The 16,675-nt window shown below is 37.9% G+C and overlaps 1 protein-coding gene across 1 annotated transcript in view; it reads left to right on the top strand.

The window, feature by feature from the left end:
* The window catches only part of CRCP (CGRP receptor component), a gene marked incomplete at its 3' end in the record, with an annotated part of 61,315 nt that overhangs the window by 15,437 nt on the left and 29,203 nt on the right, over window positions 1-16,675 (top strand). The window contains exons 4-5 of the mRNA XM_082008621.1: window positions 5,565-5,622; window positions 14,011-14,124. Coding sequence (XP_081864747.1) covers window positions 5,565-5,622; window positions 14,011-14,124 — 172 coding nt within the window. The remainder of the gene's footprint in view (window positions 1-5,564; window positions 5,623-14,010; window positions 14,125-16,675) is intronic.

Here is a 16,675-nt window from a genome sequence, read left to right as displayed (position 1 = left end):
AAATTATCCCTCATTCTTCTGTACACATTTTAAAAACTGCAAATACTCTGAATGATACCATCTTTGCTGAAATAATGCTTTTGAGGTCTGTTTGTCCCAACTGTAAAAATTCTATTCCCTCATGAGTCATAGTAATGTTAACCGCTTATAAGCAAAAAGTCTTTGAAAGGTGACCTTTTTGATTGTGTCCATTATTTCTTGTCTTCAGGAGACATGAACAGTTTCACTAATGGATTGTTTTAGTCACGATGTATAATTGGTTTTAATTTATTTCTGTTGTTACCTGCTCTGCCAATAGCCTTTCTGTGATAAACATGATGGAGCTTTACCTGTTTTCAAATAGCTCTGGATAAATAAGATTTGCATTCTTTAGCACAGGCGTGATAGGAGTTTGGCTGTTTGATCCTGTTTATTTGGCTCTGAAGTTTTGTTGGCAACAAATTTCAAAGATACTACTTAAATTTTCTCATATTCTTGTTTTTTAATCTTGTGTGTTCTTACAAAAGTCAAATAATATGTTTTATCTGGAGATGTGGTGGAGCTCTAGGATTGGATTAGGATATGTCTTGCTGCAAAAGCGAAGAAAGACTTGTTTGAAAAGGCTCTGATCTCAGAAGTGACATGTGAGTGTACAGTGCGGTGAGAAACTTGTATGAAGTATGAATTCATTAAACAGTGTATATAAAAGTCTGCCTTTGTAAGTAGGGCTTTGGGAGGAGGGGGAAGTGTTTCGCAAGTAGATATCCTCATAGCTCTCTTGTGAGAGCTGAAAATGTTGTCTCTGTTCTAGATGTCTGGAAACTGAGGCACAGACATGTGCTTGGCCAGGGATCATAAAGCTAATGACCTTGAAAGCCAGGACCAGAGCGCCAGCTTCTGCGCCTCCGTCAAGTGCTCCAGGCACTGGACCAGGCAGTTTCCTAGCTCTTAAGGAAAAAGTGCTAAATCTTTCATACATTCATTCAGATGAATTGGACAGATTTTTGTGCATTGAAGATGTTATTTAATATTATTTACCCAGCTCTGTTAGGACTGCTGCTTTTATGGCAGTGATGTCTTTTGCTACAATTTTACAAGGTTGGGGTTTTTCTCTCATTCATTCCTTAAATGACCTGCTCTCAATTTTAATTCTGGTCTAAAGGATTTCGGTACTTCTCCCCTGCCAATATTAACGTTTTATTTCTGTCCTTTCGTTACGTATGACAGTAGTAAAAGGCAGCAGTTATAAATACCTTATCTTTTTGACAATAAAGCAGCCAACAGTGCTGCTTTTAGTTCAGTGTTAAATTCAGCCATGCTCTTAATAGTCTCTTGTTGTAAACATCAAGCTGCCAAATAGATGTAAGTGATTAGCATGGGAAAACAAAGAAGGCATGTTCACTGCTTCCCGCCAATGGAAACATATTTGGCTTTCATCCTTGATTCTCCAAAACCAAAGCAATCTAATAAATCTGGCTAACCAAGCTAATTCTGATTCCTTTGTGTTGTCTGTAAAATCACAATATTCAGAATTTAAGCTCAAACCCTGCACTGCCAAAGGGGTTGTTAACAGGAGAGCAGGGGGGAAATGTACAAGGTTGTACTGCAGAAGGGAAGAGAGCGCATTGTCACTACAGTGGGAATTGCCTTTAAATACTGATTTTTTTGCTGTAATTGACACAAAGGATGTATTTTTGCAGTCTGGATGCACCATACAGTTCATGAAGCAAGGACAGATCCACTTTAGGGTACTGCAGTATCTCCAAGAGTAAGAAGGAGGTCTGGAGAGGGGCCATGACTACACAGTCCTTTTCAGCATCATTTAGTGGAGCCTTCAAAGAATATAGGAACGTCTGCTGCTATGTACTATCTTAAGGGCCTTTCCTTTTCTCCTCCCACTCCACGTCTCTTCCCCACTCCTACACCTCCAAAACCCAGTGCCTTTAAAGCACTCACCACTTAATCATTCCCCCTCAGTCTTACTGCCTGTGAAACAGGGATAGTGATCCTTACTACTTTGTACAAGACACACAAATAAGTGTGGGCAAACCTGAGGAACTAATTTGATGATAGGTGTTTCTTAGAAAAAACTTTGACACCATTGGTAAAATATTTGCTTTAGGAATCTATTTAGGCACGTTTTCTTTAATGAGTAAGTTCATGGCCCTGCTTGTAAGAACAAAGGCTGATGTGCAGGTAGAAATATCTTCTTCAGCAAAAGTAATCTTTTAACTGTGAAATCTGAAATCATTGTGAAATTTGCCATGCTTGTTGGCATTTATCCAGGTGCCAAACGTCACTTTATGGCAAGCTTTTTCTGAAGGCTGAGAAAAATCTTCTGATGTGGTTCTGTAGAAATAGGAAAGAAGATTAAAAGGGTAGGGTGGTAACAAAAATGTTTGAGCTCATTTTAAAACAGACATTTTTAACAGTTCTGTGGTTGATTAAAATGGAGTTTTCTTCTTTTTTTTTTTCTTCTCTTTTATAAAGTTCTAATTCCTTATCCCCTTCTGCAATTCTGAAACATAGAGAATAAAAAAAAGTAGGTACTTTTGTAAAGGAAATGTAAATGCAAGATGTTGAATTGTGTATGTTTTTTTTAATGGTAAATGAATATATACGAGGATTTCTTAGAGCTGTCTGTTGTCAGTTGTTAGTATTTCACAAATGTTCCATTTAAAAATTGCAAGTTTTTCTTCTGAGGCTGAAAGACGTGATTAAAATTATTTTCCAGCATTTTAGAAAAAGATGGCAGAATGGCTCAGGGACTAGGTGGAACAATTAAAAACTTTTTTTTTTAGGATTTTGGTTTTGTTTCCAGCAGGCTGGACCTAAATCCAACAGTCAGCATGTCATCTATTCGGAGCTATTTTCTGTTCTTAAGGGCTGTGAATACACATCATAAAATCCTCTGGTATAATGAGGCTCGATGTTTGGTATCAGCAAAGCAGTTGTCTTCACTGAGCTGCAGAGTCTTCCGTGGTCCTGTTCGCACCACTGAGTCACTTGCAATCATGGACATTTTAGCTGAAGAGGATCTGTTACATCATCCAATCTGTGGTAATACAGGATTTTTCCTTCAGGAGACATCAAGCCAGGAAAATTTTATGCTAGTGCTGCTCGTTCTGTGTGTTTGGTGGATAAATGAAGGGTCTTACTCTCTTTGGGTGTCAGCTGCCTGCCTTCTTAAGTATTAAATTCAGTCTCTTGACACGTACACGTGTGTTTATATACACACCAGAGCAATGCATCGCTTGTCAAAGGCTTCTCCTGAGAAGTCTAAACACCTTGGTCTTTGAACATGTACCAGTGTGCATACGGGAACAATAAAGCATCGAAGCGCCTGGCAATGTTGTAAGCTGTTAGCTGGTGTTAGATTTCAAGGCCAGCCAGCCTCGGAGGCCATTTGAAATGAGACAGTAGCTCTGAAGTATCTCCAGATGCATAGATGTTGACCTGTTGGTTGTACATGCCTGCATGGGAGAGCTCAGGGCTGTGGATTACAGCATCTGTGTTCTCCTGAAAGCCACCCACAGGTCCAGTAAACTGGGGGAAACTTCAGAATCGGATTAAAGACGCGTTAAGGACGCCTTTTAAATAATAAATGCTAAGCTTTAATTGTTCAAAATTGTAGTTCACTACTGTATCAGACTGGAAGATTGTTGCACGTTAACTGTCGGTTCTCACTTTAACGCGTGAATGTGTGCGATTGAGGTGCTGCATAAACATAGGTGGCTGCTAGGAGAGGCTGTAGGTCAAGTAATAATCATTCAAGATGCACACACATACCACCACCACCCCCCGCCAATATATGTTCAAGTTCATTTACTCATTGTATCTATTATTATTACACTGTAATTGTATGTTTTTATTATAAAAGTGCATTTGTTACTGTTTCAAATGCGCTCTTAAACATCTGTTTTATCTTTAGTAGTGATGTATTATTGTCCTTTTCTGTTTTAAAACACAAAAATCAGCTCAGATCGTTAGCCATGCTGCTATTATGTGGTCAATAGTAATGTTTTGAGCTTCTGAAGTTAATGAAATATGCATTACTGGCATATGACAGCTGGTTTTTACTTTGTTTTTAGAATGATTTGTATTTAAGTAGGGTGTAAAATTAATAACTTTTGGCTGCAGAGCTATTGCCTAAAAGTTGTGGTTTGAATTTAATGAACATACTTGTTTGATCACGTCTTCAAAAAAAAAAAGGGGGGGGAGATTTTTAAATGTCAGTGAATTTTTTCCCCCCTCATGCCCCTTTTTTTTCCTATTTCAATGATCAAAGTGTTTAAATGGACATTTGTGAGATCTCGTGATTTCTTGATGAGAAAATAGAGCTAATATCTGCTTGGTGAAAATGAATCCAGAAAAGCGGTGAGGCTGGGTGAGCTTAATGATGGTTCTGAACATATCAGGAATTTTGCCACTGGCTTCAGTGGTACTAAACTGTCTCTCTGAGTATTAAAGTGGTTTGTGTTCAAATACCAAAGTCAGACGAGTTTTACTGACTTTTTCCCCTTGTAAGCAGAGGAGAATGAAACTGGACTATTAAAAATACAGATGCAACATTGTTCATATCTAAAGTCAAAACAAAAGAGACTAATACTGATTGAAGTGCTTTTGTGCTGAAGGCACAGGACCGCACATCTCAATGCATGGAATCACTTTCTGGATGCCTTAGTGTGGACAGGTAGTCAGACGTGTTTGAGTTACTGTAGATCAATGAATTATCACTTGTCTTTTAAACTACAATAAGTGACCTTACGTTTACAATTCAGACACTAATTGAGGGTGGTGAGGGTTTGGGTTTTTTGGCTTTTCTGTGTCTTTGCTACCTTGCTGTTTGTGATCATACAAATCTTTGTGGGACTATGCAATGAATCAAGTCAAAAACAACACAGGAAAAAGAGGTTGGTTATATTTACAATCTAGGTGAGTCCCCATTTGGTTTGCTGCATGGTGCCCAGCAGGTGTAGAAACACAACTGAAAGATAGATTTGCATGGGAACAGAGATGAAGATTTTTTTTTTTCCCCCCCCAAAGATACATGTGTAAAAGTATGGCCTCAGCCCATTGTAATAATGTATGAAAAAATGGCTTAAACCATATGGGTTGCAGAGAGTATGTGTGACCAAGTGATTTCAAGCTGTTTTTTTTTAAACTTTGCATTTGCAATGGGCTAAAAGAATAAACGAGTTATTGCTGTTTGGCTGATGAATTGTAACTTCTTAGGTATGATAATTGTTCTTGTGGTCGCATTTTCATAGCAAAAGTCTGTGATCTTTGACGAGTCATTTAATGCTTCTGTACAGTATTTAACAAAGCAACGGTGCATGTTATTTAATGCTTGTACAGTAATGATGTAAGGTCCCCGGCCTTACCACCTTAGACTAGAGATGGAAACACCAATATGTCTAAACACGCAAGCAAGTACTATATTTAAAATACCCAGATTATTATGGCAATTAAACCACACTGCAAACCCAGTCAGAAACTAAACTGTCAGGAATGTGTTTGCCTCTTACCAGTCATCCTCAAATTATACAGTAATGTGGATTGTTTTATGCTTTGCCTTTAAACAGAGCAGAAAAGCTCCAGTTGCTTAACCACAGGCCTGTGACGGCAGTTGAAATACAGCTGGTAAGTAACAATGCTTCTGACTGTTCAAAGCTTAAATGAAAGCAGCTTTAACCTTGAAGATCAGTTGAATAATTACTTTCTTATGGTCAATGATTGAATGTATCCCTTTATGCACATCTTTACATTCATGGTTTCAAATCCACTCTGCATCCTCTGTGAGACCTCCTTAGAGACTTGCCCATCTTTCTTTCAGACAGATTCTCCACCTTTTGCGTCGGTGTCACATACTGAAAATGCCCGATGCAGTCATTAAAGATTAGTTACAGTATTGCGAGTAAGAATATATTTAACCTGAGTCTGTCTGCTGCTGCTGCTGCCTGTAATAAAGTACTTCACTTTTTGACAGCTGTGATGACTGGTTGTTTTGATGGCAGGGTTTTCTGTTATAATAAAACCAAACATGGTAAAAGGAGCAAGTAATGACTTACAGAATTTTGAGCAGTAGTACAGATGAGAAATGGATAAAAACAGACTTTCTGATGGACAGTAGCCATTGTCAATCTGTTAAGCACAATTCTGATGTAAAGGGGGATTGTCGCTAAATAGAAATAGATGGTTATATTCTCTGAAGTATCTCCTTAGGAATAAAAGATCTTGTGGTAATAAAGAGGTTATTATAATAAGATTATTCTTTTAATAAAGTTCTCTTACATTAAGAACATCTGTTGTTCATAATTTTGCCCCGAAATCAAACTATGTAGTAACGGGATCATATTTTGCTGCAAAAAAAGAGGAGGATTAAAGAGGTACCAGTAGGACTATTTTTCTTTCGTAGCCAAGAAGTAGACTTTATAATGGTGAATGCTTCTAGCCAAGGAATTAATACTGTGTTTTGTGATTGAAGAAATCAGTGTCAGTCATCAACCCAACCAAGACCATTAAGGCTTCATGAGTTTTGCTTAGGAAGTGATTCATAAGTGGTGATGTAGAGCCTGTCTCATACCTTTGTTAGCTTCATGTGCTTAGACACTGTTTTATTATATTCCCATGTAGGCCCTATACTGTCTTTTTTTGCCTTTTCTTCTTTAAATGCAATACTCTTTTCCTGCTTTCAGGTCACTGCAGTTTTGTCTGTCTTTTCTCTCCTCCCCTTATTACTCTACCTAGTTCCTCATTATCTTACTATCCATAAAATACTGAAAATAGTTTTGCACCGTGTGTCACATTTGAAGTCCAGAAGGCAAGTATAAGAAATTTGGGCCTTTATAGTAGAAGTCAGGTTTCTGTAGAATGTCATACTTTAGATATTCCAAGGTTTATAATGTCAAAGTTAGATAAAATGCATTGCTAAAACTTACAGAGTACAGATAGGAGATTTGAGTTCCATATCAGCCCATGATTGATACATAACCCTTCTCTAATGATGAAAAGCAACTTATGAAAAATGTAATATTCATACATTTGGGGACTAGTCTGAATTTGTACTGTCATGGAAGTATTGGGGATGCAGTTACTTCTGTTCCGTTGCGATGCTCCTGTAATTCCCAGGGCAAGCTTCTCCAAAACTAGTACTGCAGTAAACTAGGTTGACTGGATTGTTAATGCTGTGTTAAATTCAGCCTCCTTGAAATTGCAGTACACTTGCAATTTCATCAAAGCACATCAAAGTCTTTTGATCTCAATAACTGCTAGGAAACTGCAGGCCAGTTTTGTTAGTGAAATACAGAGACTGGGAGACAGCAAGGAAATGACTTTGCTGTTCGATTGCTGTCTCAAATAATTTTGGATTTTGGTGAGGACAGAGGAAGGAGATGGTAGCAATAACAGACAAAACCTGTCTTCTCTGAGCATCTTTTGAGTATAAAATAATGCAGCGCAGTGGAGGCTACCAACATTTTCTTCTTTGATGTCAGTAGGGAGAAGATTACCCATACACAGATTTCATGCAGGCAAGTCAATTTGCTGCAGTCGATGGATGAGAGACAACCTACAGAGGAGTGAATACTAGGTCTAGAATTGCATTGATTATCTTTTTATTGGACTTGCTCCTGCCACTCAAAAGCTTTGAGTCACTCCTGGAATTGAATAAGAAGTAAATGATGATGAAAACTTCTGACCACTTCACAGAATGTAGGCAACTCAATCTTATTTTTTAAAAAGCCAGCTTTAAACAAAATGCCAAACAAGCCATATCTCTGTCTCTTACTTTCTCAGATGGTTTTGATGCCTCAGACTTTTATTCAGGGCTGCCTGTCCATGGAATGGAGTCAAATTTACCTGATAGGCTTTTAATAGCTGATGTGAGAGGATAGTTATATTTACTAGTGCTTGCTGCTTTTTTGCCTTTCCAGCTTTTTGCCTTTTACTTTCCTTTGATGAAATTCCCTGTCTCTAGTTGTATGCAAAGAATAAACCATTTTTGATAAAACTACATTTAAGTTAAAAAGCAACATTATGTTGTGATCTTTTTATCTCATCTTTTGTAAGTCTTTATGCATAAATTGCTGTGATTGTTTGTATTTGTCTTTTCCGGACTGTGTGCCAGGATTTCTTTTCAAACAACAATAGCAACAAAAGGAGCATGAAAGTCCGACTCATATCCCACAGGGTAAAACACTGTACACATTGCAGCTATCTTGACCTCCTGTTTTAATCTTTAACATATGGTGTTCCTGGCTCAGTGATTCACGAAGGAAGGGGAAAAAAAGACGGTGATGTCGATCTAATCATGACACTGGTTCAGCTTTGCTTAATGCTGAACTGTGATGGGTTTGAAGATTGTGTCATCTTTTTTAATGAACAAATAGCTCCACATTCTTCTCTCTGAATGGAAAAGTAGATTTTAATTCTGTGCTTTTTAAAACTAGATTTCCATCTTGGAGAGCTTCGTACCTCATGATACGTGCTCTGCATAACCAGCCTGGCAGATTGTCTTTTATTGTTGAATAGAAAATAATAATGTAAAGTATTCTTCTGGGAAATTTAAGATGTTAGAGGATTTAAACATTTTATTTTCTCAAAAATATATTTTGCTTCCCACTTTGCATACTCGATTAATTGTCTCTGAGGGACGTTAATCACTCAGTCTTTTTACTTCTTTTTTATGTGCTTTTTTCTATTAGCATGTTGGTGCTGAACAATTTAAAATTACTGTTCAAATGAGGAAATAGCAGTCATTTTCTCATAAAATATGTACCTCCTACACTGGAGTTACGTGCTTGATAGCTTTGGAAGCGATCAGAAGCCCTATTTCCTTTTTTACTATCATTTACTGATTGTTTTTTAAATAGAATTCTTAGCTTATTATTCAAATAAACAATAACTTTTAACCCACAGATTGTTCTGTTCTGTGATGCTGAGGTTTGTAACCCATCAAATATTACTTATCCTTGAGACAGTTTCTTATTTTTTTCAGAACTTTTTAGAGTTCTTCAGTGTGGCTTTATTTATTCTTCAACTTTTGCAGTGTATTGTTTTGTCTCAGAAGGCTAAATAAAATATTAGTTTGAAAGCATAAAAGATGCACAGTGAGGCCGATGAAGTCTCTTATACTTTGCTTTGACATGAGTACACAGAAAAGATAAGGTATGATTATAGTTAGTGAAAGCATGTTCCTAAAATGTTTGTCCTTGCTTCACTGAGTAAAAAAAAAAAAATCTAGGCATGTATATATGTGTGTATGTTTACATTTTGTGCTTATGTGTGTACATGGCACTATGAACATACATATTTGCACACTTATTTTAAGAGTAAACATTTTAATCCTTGAAATTATCTTGATAGTCAGGCTAGCTTTTATTTTCTGATTAACCTCAATAAATGAAACTTTTAAAAGCTTCTGGAAATAACTTTCTGACATGAGAATTTATCAGCAGGTTTTAATGTGACTTACTGCTTAACGTAATTCTGTTACGTTCTGATTTGCTAATTACGGTGGTTTTGTTTCTCTGAGAAGTTCATACGTAGCGCTTAATTAAAAAAAGCTACCGTTAAAATGTGCAGCTGGGAAAGACTGCATGGTAGTAAAATATTCCCCATACACATTTGTTTAATAAGCACAGCTCTGGTTCCCAGTAGCAGTTACGTTACTGAGTAAGGCATCTGCCAGCGTTTAATTCTGCAGTTGGCGAGCGATTTGTCTTTTCATCTCTTGCAGCAGGATTCAGACAGGGATGCTGGATGCATGCTTCACTTGGTGCATCAGAAAGCGCTTGCGCCGATGTATCTGGAGAGGCAGAACAGAACTGGCGTCGTTTTCTTGACGTACTCTCCATTTAGTAAATATTTGCTAATTTTAAGCTTTAAGTCCAGTTAAGTTAGTTAGACTTAAGTACTTGAAATTAAGTCAACATGTAAGCTGTGGCGTAGCAGTCTTAGGCATCAGGTGCTTAAGCAAGTGAAGAATTGATTATTAGACTCCTAAATAAAGGTAGTGTTGCTTTCAGAGGTGAGCAGTACAGTGGCTTCAGCTGCCTTCTGAATACTTGTATATATTCCAGAGCTCTAAAGATCTGGCTGTTTTTATCAATACATTTATGAATAAAATAAGAAGCAACTCCAGCTACTGAGGCTCAAAAAGTATATGCTAGCTGCAGGGGTAACATACCTCCTTTTTTTTTTTTTTTTTTCCCCCCCAGCTGTACCAATTTTATACCAATTAAATTACAAATCTTTTCTGCTTCCTTCTTTGGTCACCTTGTAGACAATATTAGAGCATTAGCTGGGAGGGGAATGAAATGTGAAAATTGCTTACTTTATGCAATATTGCAATGAGAGTTTAAAAACCAACTGATTTGAGTGGAATCAAGGTTATGATTGAGGCCTGACTGGACCGAATTGACCTTGACCACGTAGTTGCGTTTCACAGAAAATACATTCTGTATATATGTATGAATGACACGATATGCTGTGACGTTTACTACAAAAACACTGTAGTTATTTTGGTGTAGTATAGACTTGAATGCTGAAAAGCAGTAACAACTTGAGAATTATTTATTACAAGAAGCAGCGTAGCTGACATGACTTACTGCCTTTCTCTTGTGTTCTTTTCAAGAAAATCCTTGCTCTCAGGAGGAAAGCCCTGAGGAGACATCCTTGTCTTGCTGCACATCAGGGTGCTTTTTATCTATAAATTGTGTTACTCTAACGTTGTCCAATTCTGTTACATGCACAAACCCTGAATATTGAAAATACACAGTTCAGCGGAGCTTTGGTTGATGATACTCTACACTTTGCACACGGCATCATCTGTGAGGATAATCTCTTTCCATTTGGTGTGTATGTGGCACTGCCAACATAAACATCTTATGTCATATGCTTATTAAGAACATTTGCGTTTTTGTTTTCCTTAGTATAAGCTGTGCATTCCTGACTGCTTATGGTTTGAATCTGTTGCTTGAGTAGTTTCAGCCAATTGCAAGTTATAGGTTAGCAAGGCTTTTTAATATTTTTTCATATGTTGGTAAAATTCTTGCTGGAAAAGTAGGTACTTGAATACAGTAGTTTCTTTTTGGCTGTTAGAAATTACGCTCAAGAAAAAGCCTCTTTTGAGCACCGTAATATTATTTCCTAGTACTATCAGTAGCAGAGGTATTTTGTCTTTTAGTTGTAAATCAGAAAACTCTGCGAATATCTGCTGAATCTAGACTAAGCCTCTGAGTGACCTGTTTCCCTTCATACCTGTTTTCCTTTAGGACAGTTTCATTTATCTACATGCTCTCTGTGCTAATTTTTTGATTTTTTTGCTTTTGGAATGCTGCTTTGCTGCTTCCTAATTGCTTATATTTTCATAAGTCACTGCTCAGGCTGTTTCCCTGTAGAGTTGGGAGGGGTGGAATTGATTTATAGAGCTTATGCTTTTCATCCTTTGAACTCTTGAATAGTATCACAGCAAAATAGTGCTGAAGCATCAGCTTGAATAATAAGTTGTCCATCCTGCCAAATGTAGATTTGCTTTTTAAATTTTTTAAATTTTTATCAGTAATTCCTGGTGTGAGAGCTGGCAGTGAGGATGCACAGCTTGGAGGCGCTGGGAGGTGAGCCCTTGATGAATTTGCTAACACAGTTTAAGGAATTACCACTTCCCTCTGGCAGAGACTATGGATCTGTCAACAGAAGGGAATTTGGAGCTACTTTACCCACTCCTCAGTGCAGTATCCAGCATCATTAAAGAAAGATGCTTTTCTCAACAGTTTAATGAGACATCAGTTACAGCACCAAAGCATCTGAAACATGAGAGAGACTGTTTTCTTTCATCAACTTTCTTAAACTGCCAGAGCAATCACCAGAGCTCATCTGTCAGTGTCCTGAGTTGTATCTGCAGTTTGTCAGTCTTGCAGGCTTCTGTGTTCAGCCGGTACAAATGACAGCAACATGATTGTTCATATTGGGAGTTGGAGCATTACTCATTCGACACGGAGGAGCACGTAAGAAGCAGTGATTAGACACTCACATAAGTATATTCTGCCTTAAATGTGGCAGTTAAGAGTTGATGCTGCTCTAGAAATCACTGTTTATTATCTAAGTTCTGATCAAATCCTTGTGTTTAACTTTGGCTACTGAGGCAAGCACCTAAAGGAGAAAGTGTTTGGAGAAGAAAGGGGAAGGAGGTGTATAAGAAGGGATAAAATTTAAATGGCGAAGAGGGGTGGACTTCATCTGATCCAATAAATCAAATCTAAACTAGGCAAGGTGCCAGTTTTCTGAAGATGGGAGAGCAGTGGGATGGTGACGAACGCAGGAGACATTGGCCACTATGAGATAAATCATTCTGCCTTAAGTGATGTTGCCTGTCCAAGGGATATGGGCTTTTTCTTTGTATGGTTCCTGCTGCTAGAGGGCTGTCACCTTTAAAGTTCAATGTAACAGTAATTAATAACACTATAATCCAGTCTGAAAAGCAGCTGGCAGTCCTCTACAAAACATAATAGCACAGGTCATCTGTAGGGTAATGCTTTAATCTATAGAGTAACTGCTTTGTCAGCAGTACTGGCAACAAACTGTGTATTTATGCACTCTTAACATACTTTATTGTATAATGTTGATGTTCCAAGGTATGCTAGTCAAGCTGCTGAGATGATCACTTCTGAAATGCAGCCTAGCAGGCAATTATCTGATACCACTTCAGTTGCTGCAGCAGTTGTTTAACAGAAGAGGAACGTTAGGAGGAATTTTAGTATATTTTAACTCCTAGTGCATAGTATAGCAGCTGGCGGTAATGGGAGCCAGGGCTGTTTTTCAAGCCAGGATCCTACAGTAGTTCTTGAACTAACTGTACTTGGAAAGCCACTCCACAGAGAATTTCCTCCTTTGATCCGGATGGTCCCCAGAAACAGTCGTTTGCAAATGGATATTCATTGTCTGCCTCTTGCTACATGAGTGGAATCAAGCGTGCTCGCTTTCCTCTTGTCAAGTATCTGTGGATAATGGCTGATGAAAGATGATCGGATTGCGCGAAGAGGGCTCATAGGGCATTGAAGGAAAAAAAAGTTAATTGAATATACCACTCTGCTTTTTAGAAGGCAAGATGCATCTGAATAGCTGACAGTTCATAGCTAGAACTGATTAAACCTGCGTTGACTTGGAACCATAATTAATATAAATCACCGCTCTTCAAAGGACATTTTAAAGGACTTTTGTATAAAAAAGAAAATCTCAAACCCCGCAATCCTAATTGGTTTCATTTGCGTTTGAAGAGTTCATTTGGCTTGCTTTTCCAGTCCTCTGACAAGCTTTTCTTTTTAACAGCTGCCTATAAATTAGGGCAGTTGTTTTTACTGGTAGCAGCGATATAAGAGTTCCCACAGCTCCACAGTGAGAGTAGGTCGCCAATTAATCTTACGGAATTTTATTGTTGATTTGTGACAGTGTGTTTTGTGTTGCTCAAAGCTTTTATATGCCTTTATATTCAGGAATCGCACAATCTAAGTAAATTCCAAGAAAGTATAGCTTTTGTAGGATTAGGTGGTTTCTTTTATGGCCTGATTACTTACAGTCTAGGTGCTGGATAAGATACCAAGGTTCAGGTAGCCGTTCTCAGGTTATCTCGTTTCAGTTCTCACATGAAAGCACAGGAGCTTAGGAGAAAAGCTCTGGAAAGTAGGTCTGCACATGAGCTAAACAAAAAGCCTGGCTCAGGATACCAGTGTGTAGGTTGAGAGAGGCTTTAGGAGAAACCAGAGGGGAAAGCCTGTCCTGAGTGTGGTGTTTTCCTTGTTGTAAAGAAAGCAGGGTCTCATTATGGAGTGCCAATTGTAGTGGTTAACAATGGAGTTCTTTCTTTTTCTAAATACTCTAGGAGTTCCACTTTGTAAAATGCTTTTGTAATGAGCTCAGACCGCCTTGCATCCACCGAGAATAGTATTTCCCAATTAGTTGAGTTGTCTGTGTGGAGCTGAGGAAGGAAGTATGGATTTAATGATTTACAATAGATTGTTTTTTGACCTGCAGATGGTAGAAGAAAGCGAGGAAAGGCTAACAGAAGAGCAGATTGAGTCACTTCTCCAGACAGTCACCAGTATTCTTCCAGGAGATCCGGAAGAACAACAGAGAGACTCGGCAATGGAAACCGAAGACAGAGGTGACCAAGCGTAGGAGGCATCTAGACCAAAGCTGGCAACAATTTCAGCAGAAGAGAATCAGCTAATGTTTTTCTGTTTTTTTTTTTTTACTTGATACCAGTTTAATCTTGTATTGGACATCATTGTTAAATACGTTACAATTTTTATTACTCGGAGGTGATGAGGGAACCAATTGCTTACAAGAAAGCATGGAAAAGGACGCTGTTGTTTTGGCATTTTGTCATAAACAGGGAGGTGGTAACTTGAGTTTGTAATGTAGCAGTCTGAGAAATTATGGGGCACAGAATCTGAAGCTTTTGTATTTTTTTTTTCCATTACCCGTGTAACAGCTGTACATTTGAATAGGCTTATATACAGCTGGCAATGTTTTAATTATCACAGCAGTACTATAATTATAATTGCTTTCATATGCTTTTGAATTCCCCAACTGGTTTTCAGAATATGGCCTACAATCCAAAGCCAACTTTTGGAGCTGTTTGTGAAAAGGGATGTTTTCAGGGATCAGAACATAGAGTAATGTACAAGAACTGCTTGGTAGCTGGCTAGACAATTTCAAGTAGGCTGTTGGCATCATGGAAGCAAGAGGATCTGTGGGTAGGTAACTGTTCTCAAGGATGTCTGACAGTCCGTAGTTGGTAAGAGAGAGATCCAGATCATCAGCTAAATCAACATATTGCCACTGAAATCAGCCGAGTTGGACCGGTTTACAGCAGTTGAAGCTCTGGGCTGAAATGTTAAGGCTCTTAGTAACACAAACAGAACATAGGTGTGAGGTATATTTTCCCTTTGAACGTTTGTTCCAGTATTTATATATAGACAAGTCACAGTCTTGTGAACATGCTGTCGACTGTGGAATAAATGAATGAGTCAACACTGAAGTGAAGTCCTAATCTGGTTTAGAAGAATGAGAATCTGTCCTGGTTAAAGCAGAATTTTTTGTGTACTGAGCTTTTGTCTGATTAAAGATTTCAGGATCAAGTATTTAATGTTGAAAGCATCGATGATTACAATAGATCTTCTGTGTCATAAAGTCATGAGTTACACATGGCACTGGTTTTAGACTATGACTGCAGACCAGACCTTTATAATTATTATAATATACTGGAAATAGAAATAAAATTTGAAGTACATGCTGGGAATTTTGTGGCTTATAGGAAAGGTACAAGACCTTGAATCAGAATATCTGACTTATTTTTCTCCACTTTTGTCATGGTTTTATTTTGTGTGTTTATGCAAAGAATTTACGCGTTCTGAGCTTTAGTTGTGCCGTGTATGAAAGGGAGTGATAACTTCCAGTCTCTGGGGGATTTGATATATGCATTTCTGTGGTATTTTAAGCTTCTTTGATGTTTGGAGAGGAAAGGAAATTATTGGAAAATGTATTTGTTACCTCTTAAACATGATTTATCTTACATTAAATGCACTCCAAGGCTGAAGACTAAAGGTACATTTTGACAGGGTAAGTATAGTATTGGAGGGGAAAAGTCCTTGGCGGTTTTTGTGATACATCGATACATATTTTTTCTGTCTAGATGGGCAACAAAACAAAAGAGGTGAGTAGAGTATATGACAGAATGATGTGACATTTTTTAATTAGCATTTTTACTCTTAGCGGTCACTGGTGGTGTTTGACATCTTGTGGCCTTGGGCTGCAAGTGTTTACATATTTATCTGTCGTCTTTTTCTAAAATTAAGCTATTGAAACATGTTCTAGACTCATGAAAAGCAGATGGAAGCTGGATCGCAAGTATTTTTAGCCAGCAAGAATATTTTAACAACTCTGAAGTTGGATGTTCCATCTTGGGAATTGCTGATTTGTTATCGTAATGGATTTTTGCCAGCATCTATGTTGTCTTCTGTTGTATGCGTATTGTACAAGATAGAAGAACCCCTTCACTTGCTATTTTACTTAACCTTTTTATTAAAATCAATTCCAGATGGATACATATATTAAACTTGTGCAAATGCATGGATAACTTGTTTAGTCTCAATTAAGATACGTAAACTGTAATTTCTCTAAATATGCAATCCTAAGTAACATTTGAAGGGATCTGGGATTTCGACATCTGCATTACATTGAGAAATCCTTTTAAAATCTGCTGTCTGTGCTCTCTGACCATGTAAGTACAGGTGAGGAATTACTCTGGCTCTGAGAGCAGTTTTCACGTTGTGGCGTTTACTCTCAGGTGTGTTCTTCAAAAAGCCAAGACTCGGAAATGGTTTATGGAAAGCAAAATGTCATCTTACTTATGTGATACCATTTTTCCGGTGTCCTGTACATTACATAAGAGAACTGCCTGTCTCCCAAGGCTGCTTTTTTTTTTTCTTACCTAATCAGTTACTGAACACTATAAATGTACTTCGCTAGTTCTTTTGAAGGAGAGAAGATGGCATGAAGAGAGTAGCCTTCTGATGCGTCATGGGCGCAAGAAAGCGTACGTGAATATTGGGCACGTAAAAGCTCTGTCCCTAGTTTTGAGGAGAAACGGGCAGAGTACTTGTCGCTTTCTGAATATTTGAGAAATGCATATTAT

Source organism: Phaethon aethereus (assembly GCF_964289735.1).
Source record: "Phaethon aethereus genome assembly, chromosome: 19".
NCBI classification, from domain to species: Eukaryota; Metazoa; Chordata; class Aves; order Phaethontiformes; family Phaethontidae; genus Phaethon; species Phaethon aethereus.
The sequence above is the reverse complement of the archived record's forward strand: the minus strand, read 5'-3'. Positions and strand labels throughout refer to the sequence as shown.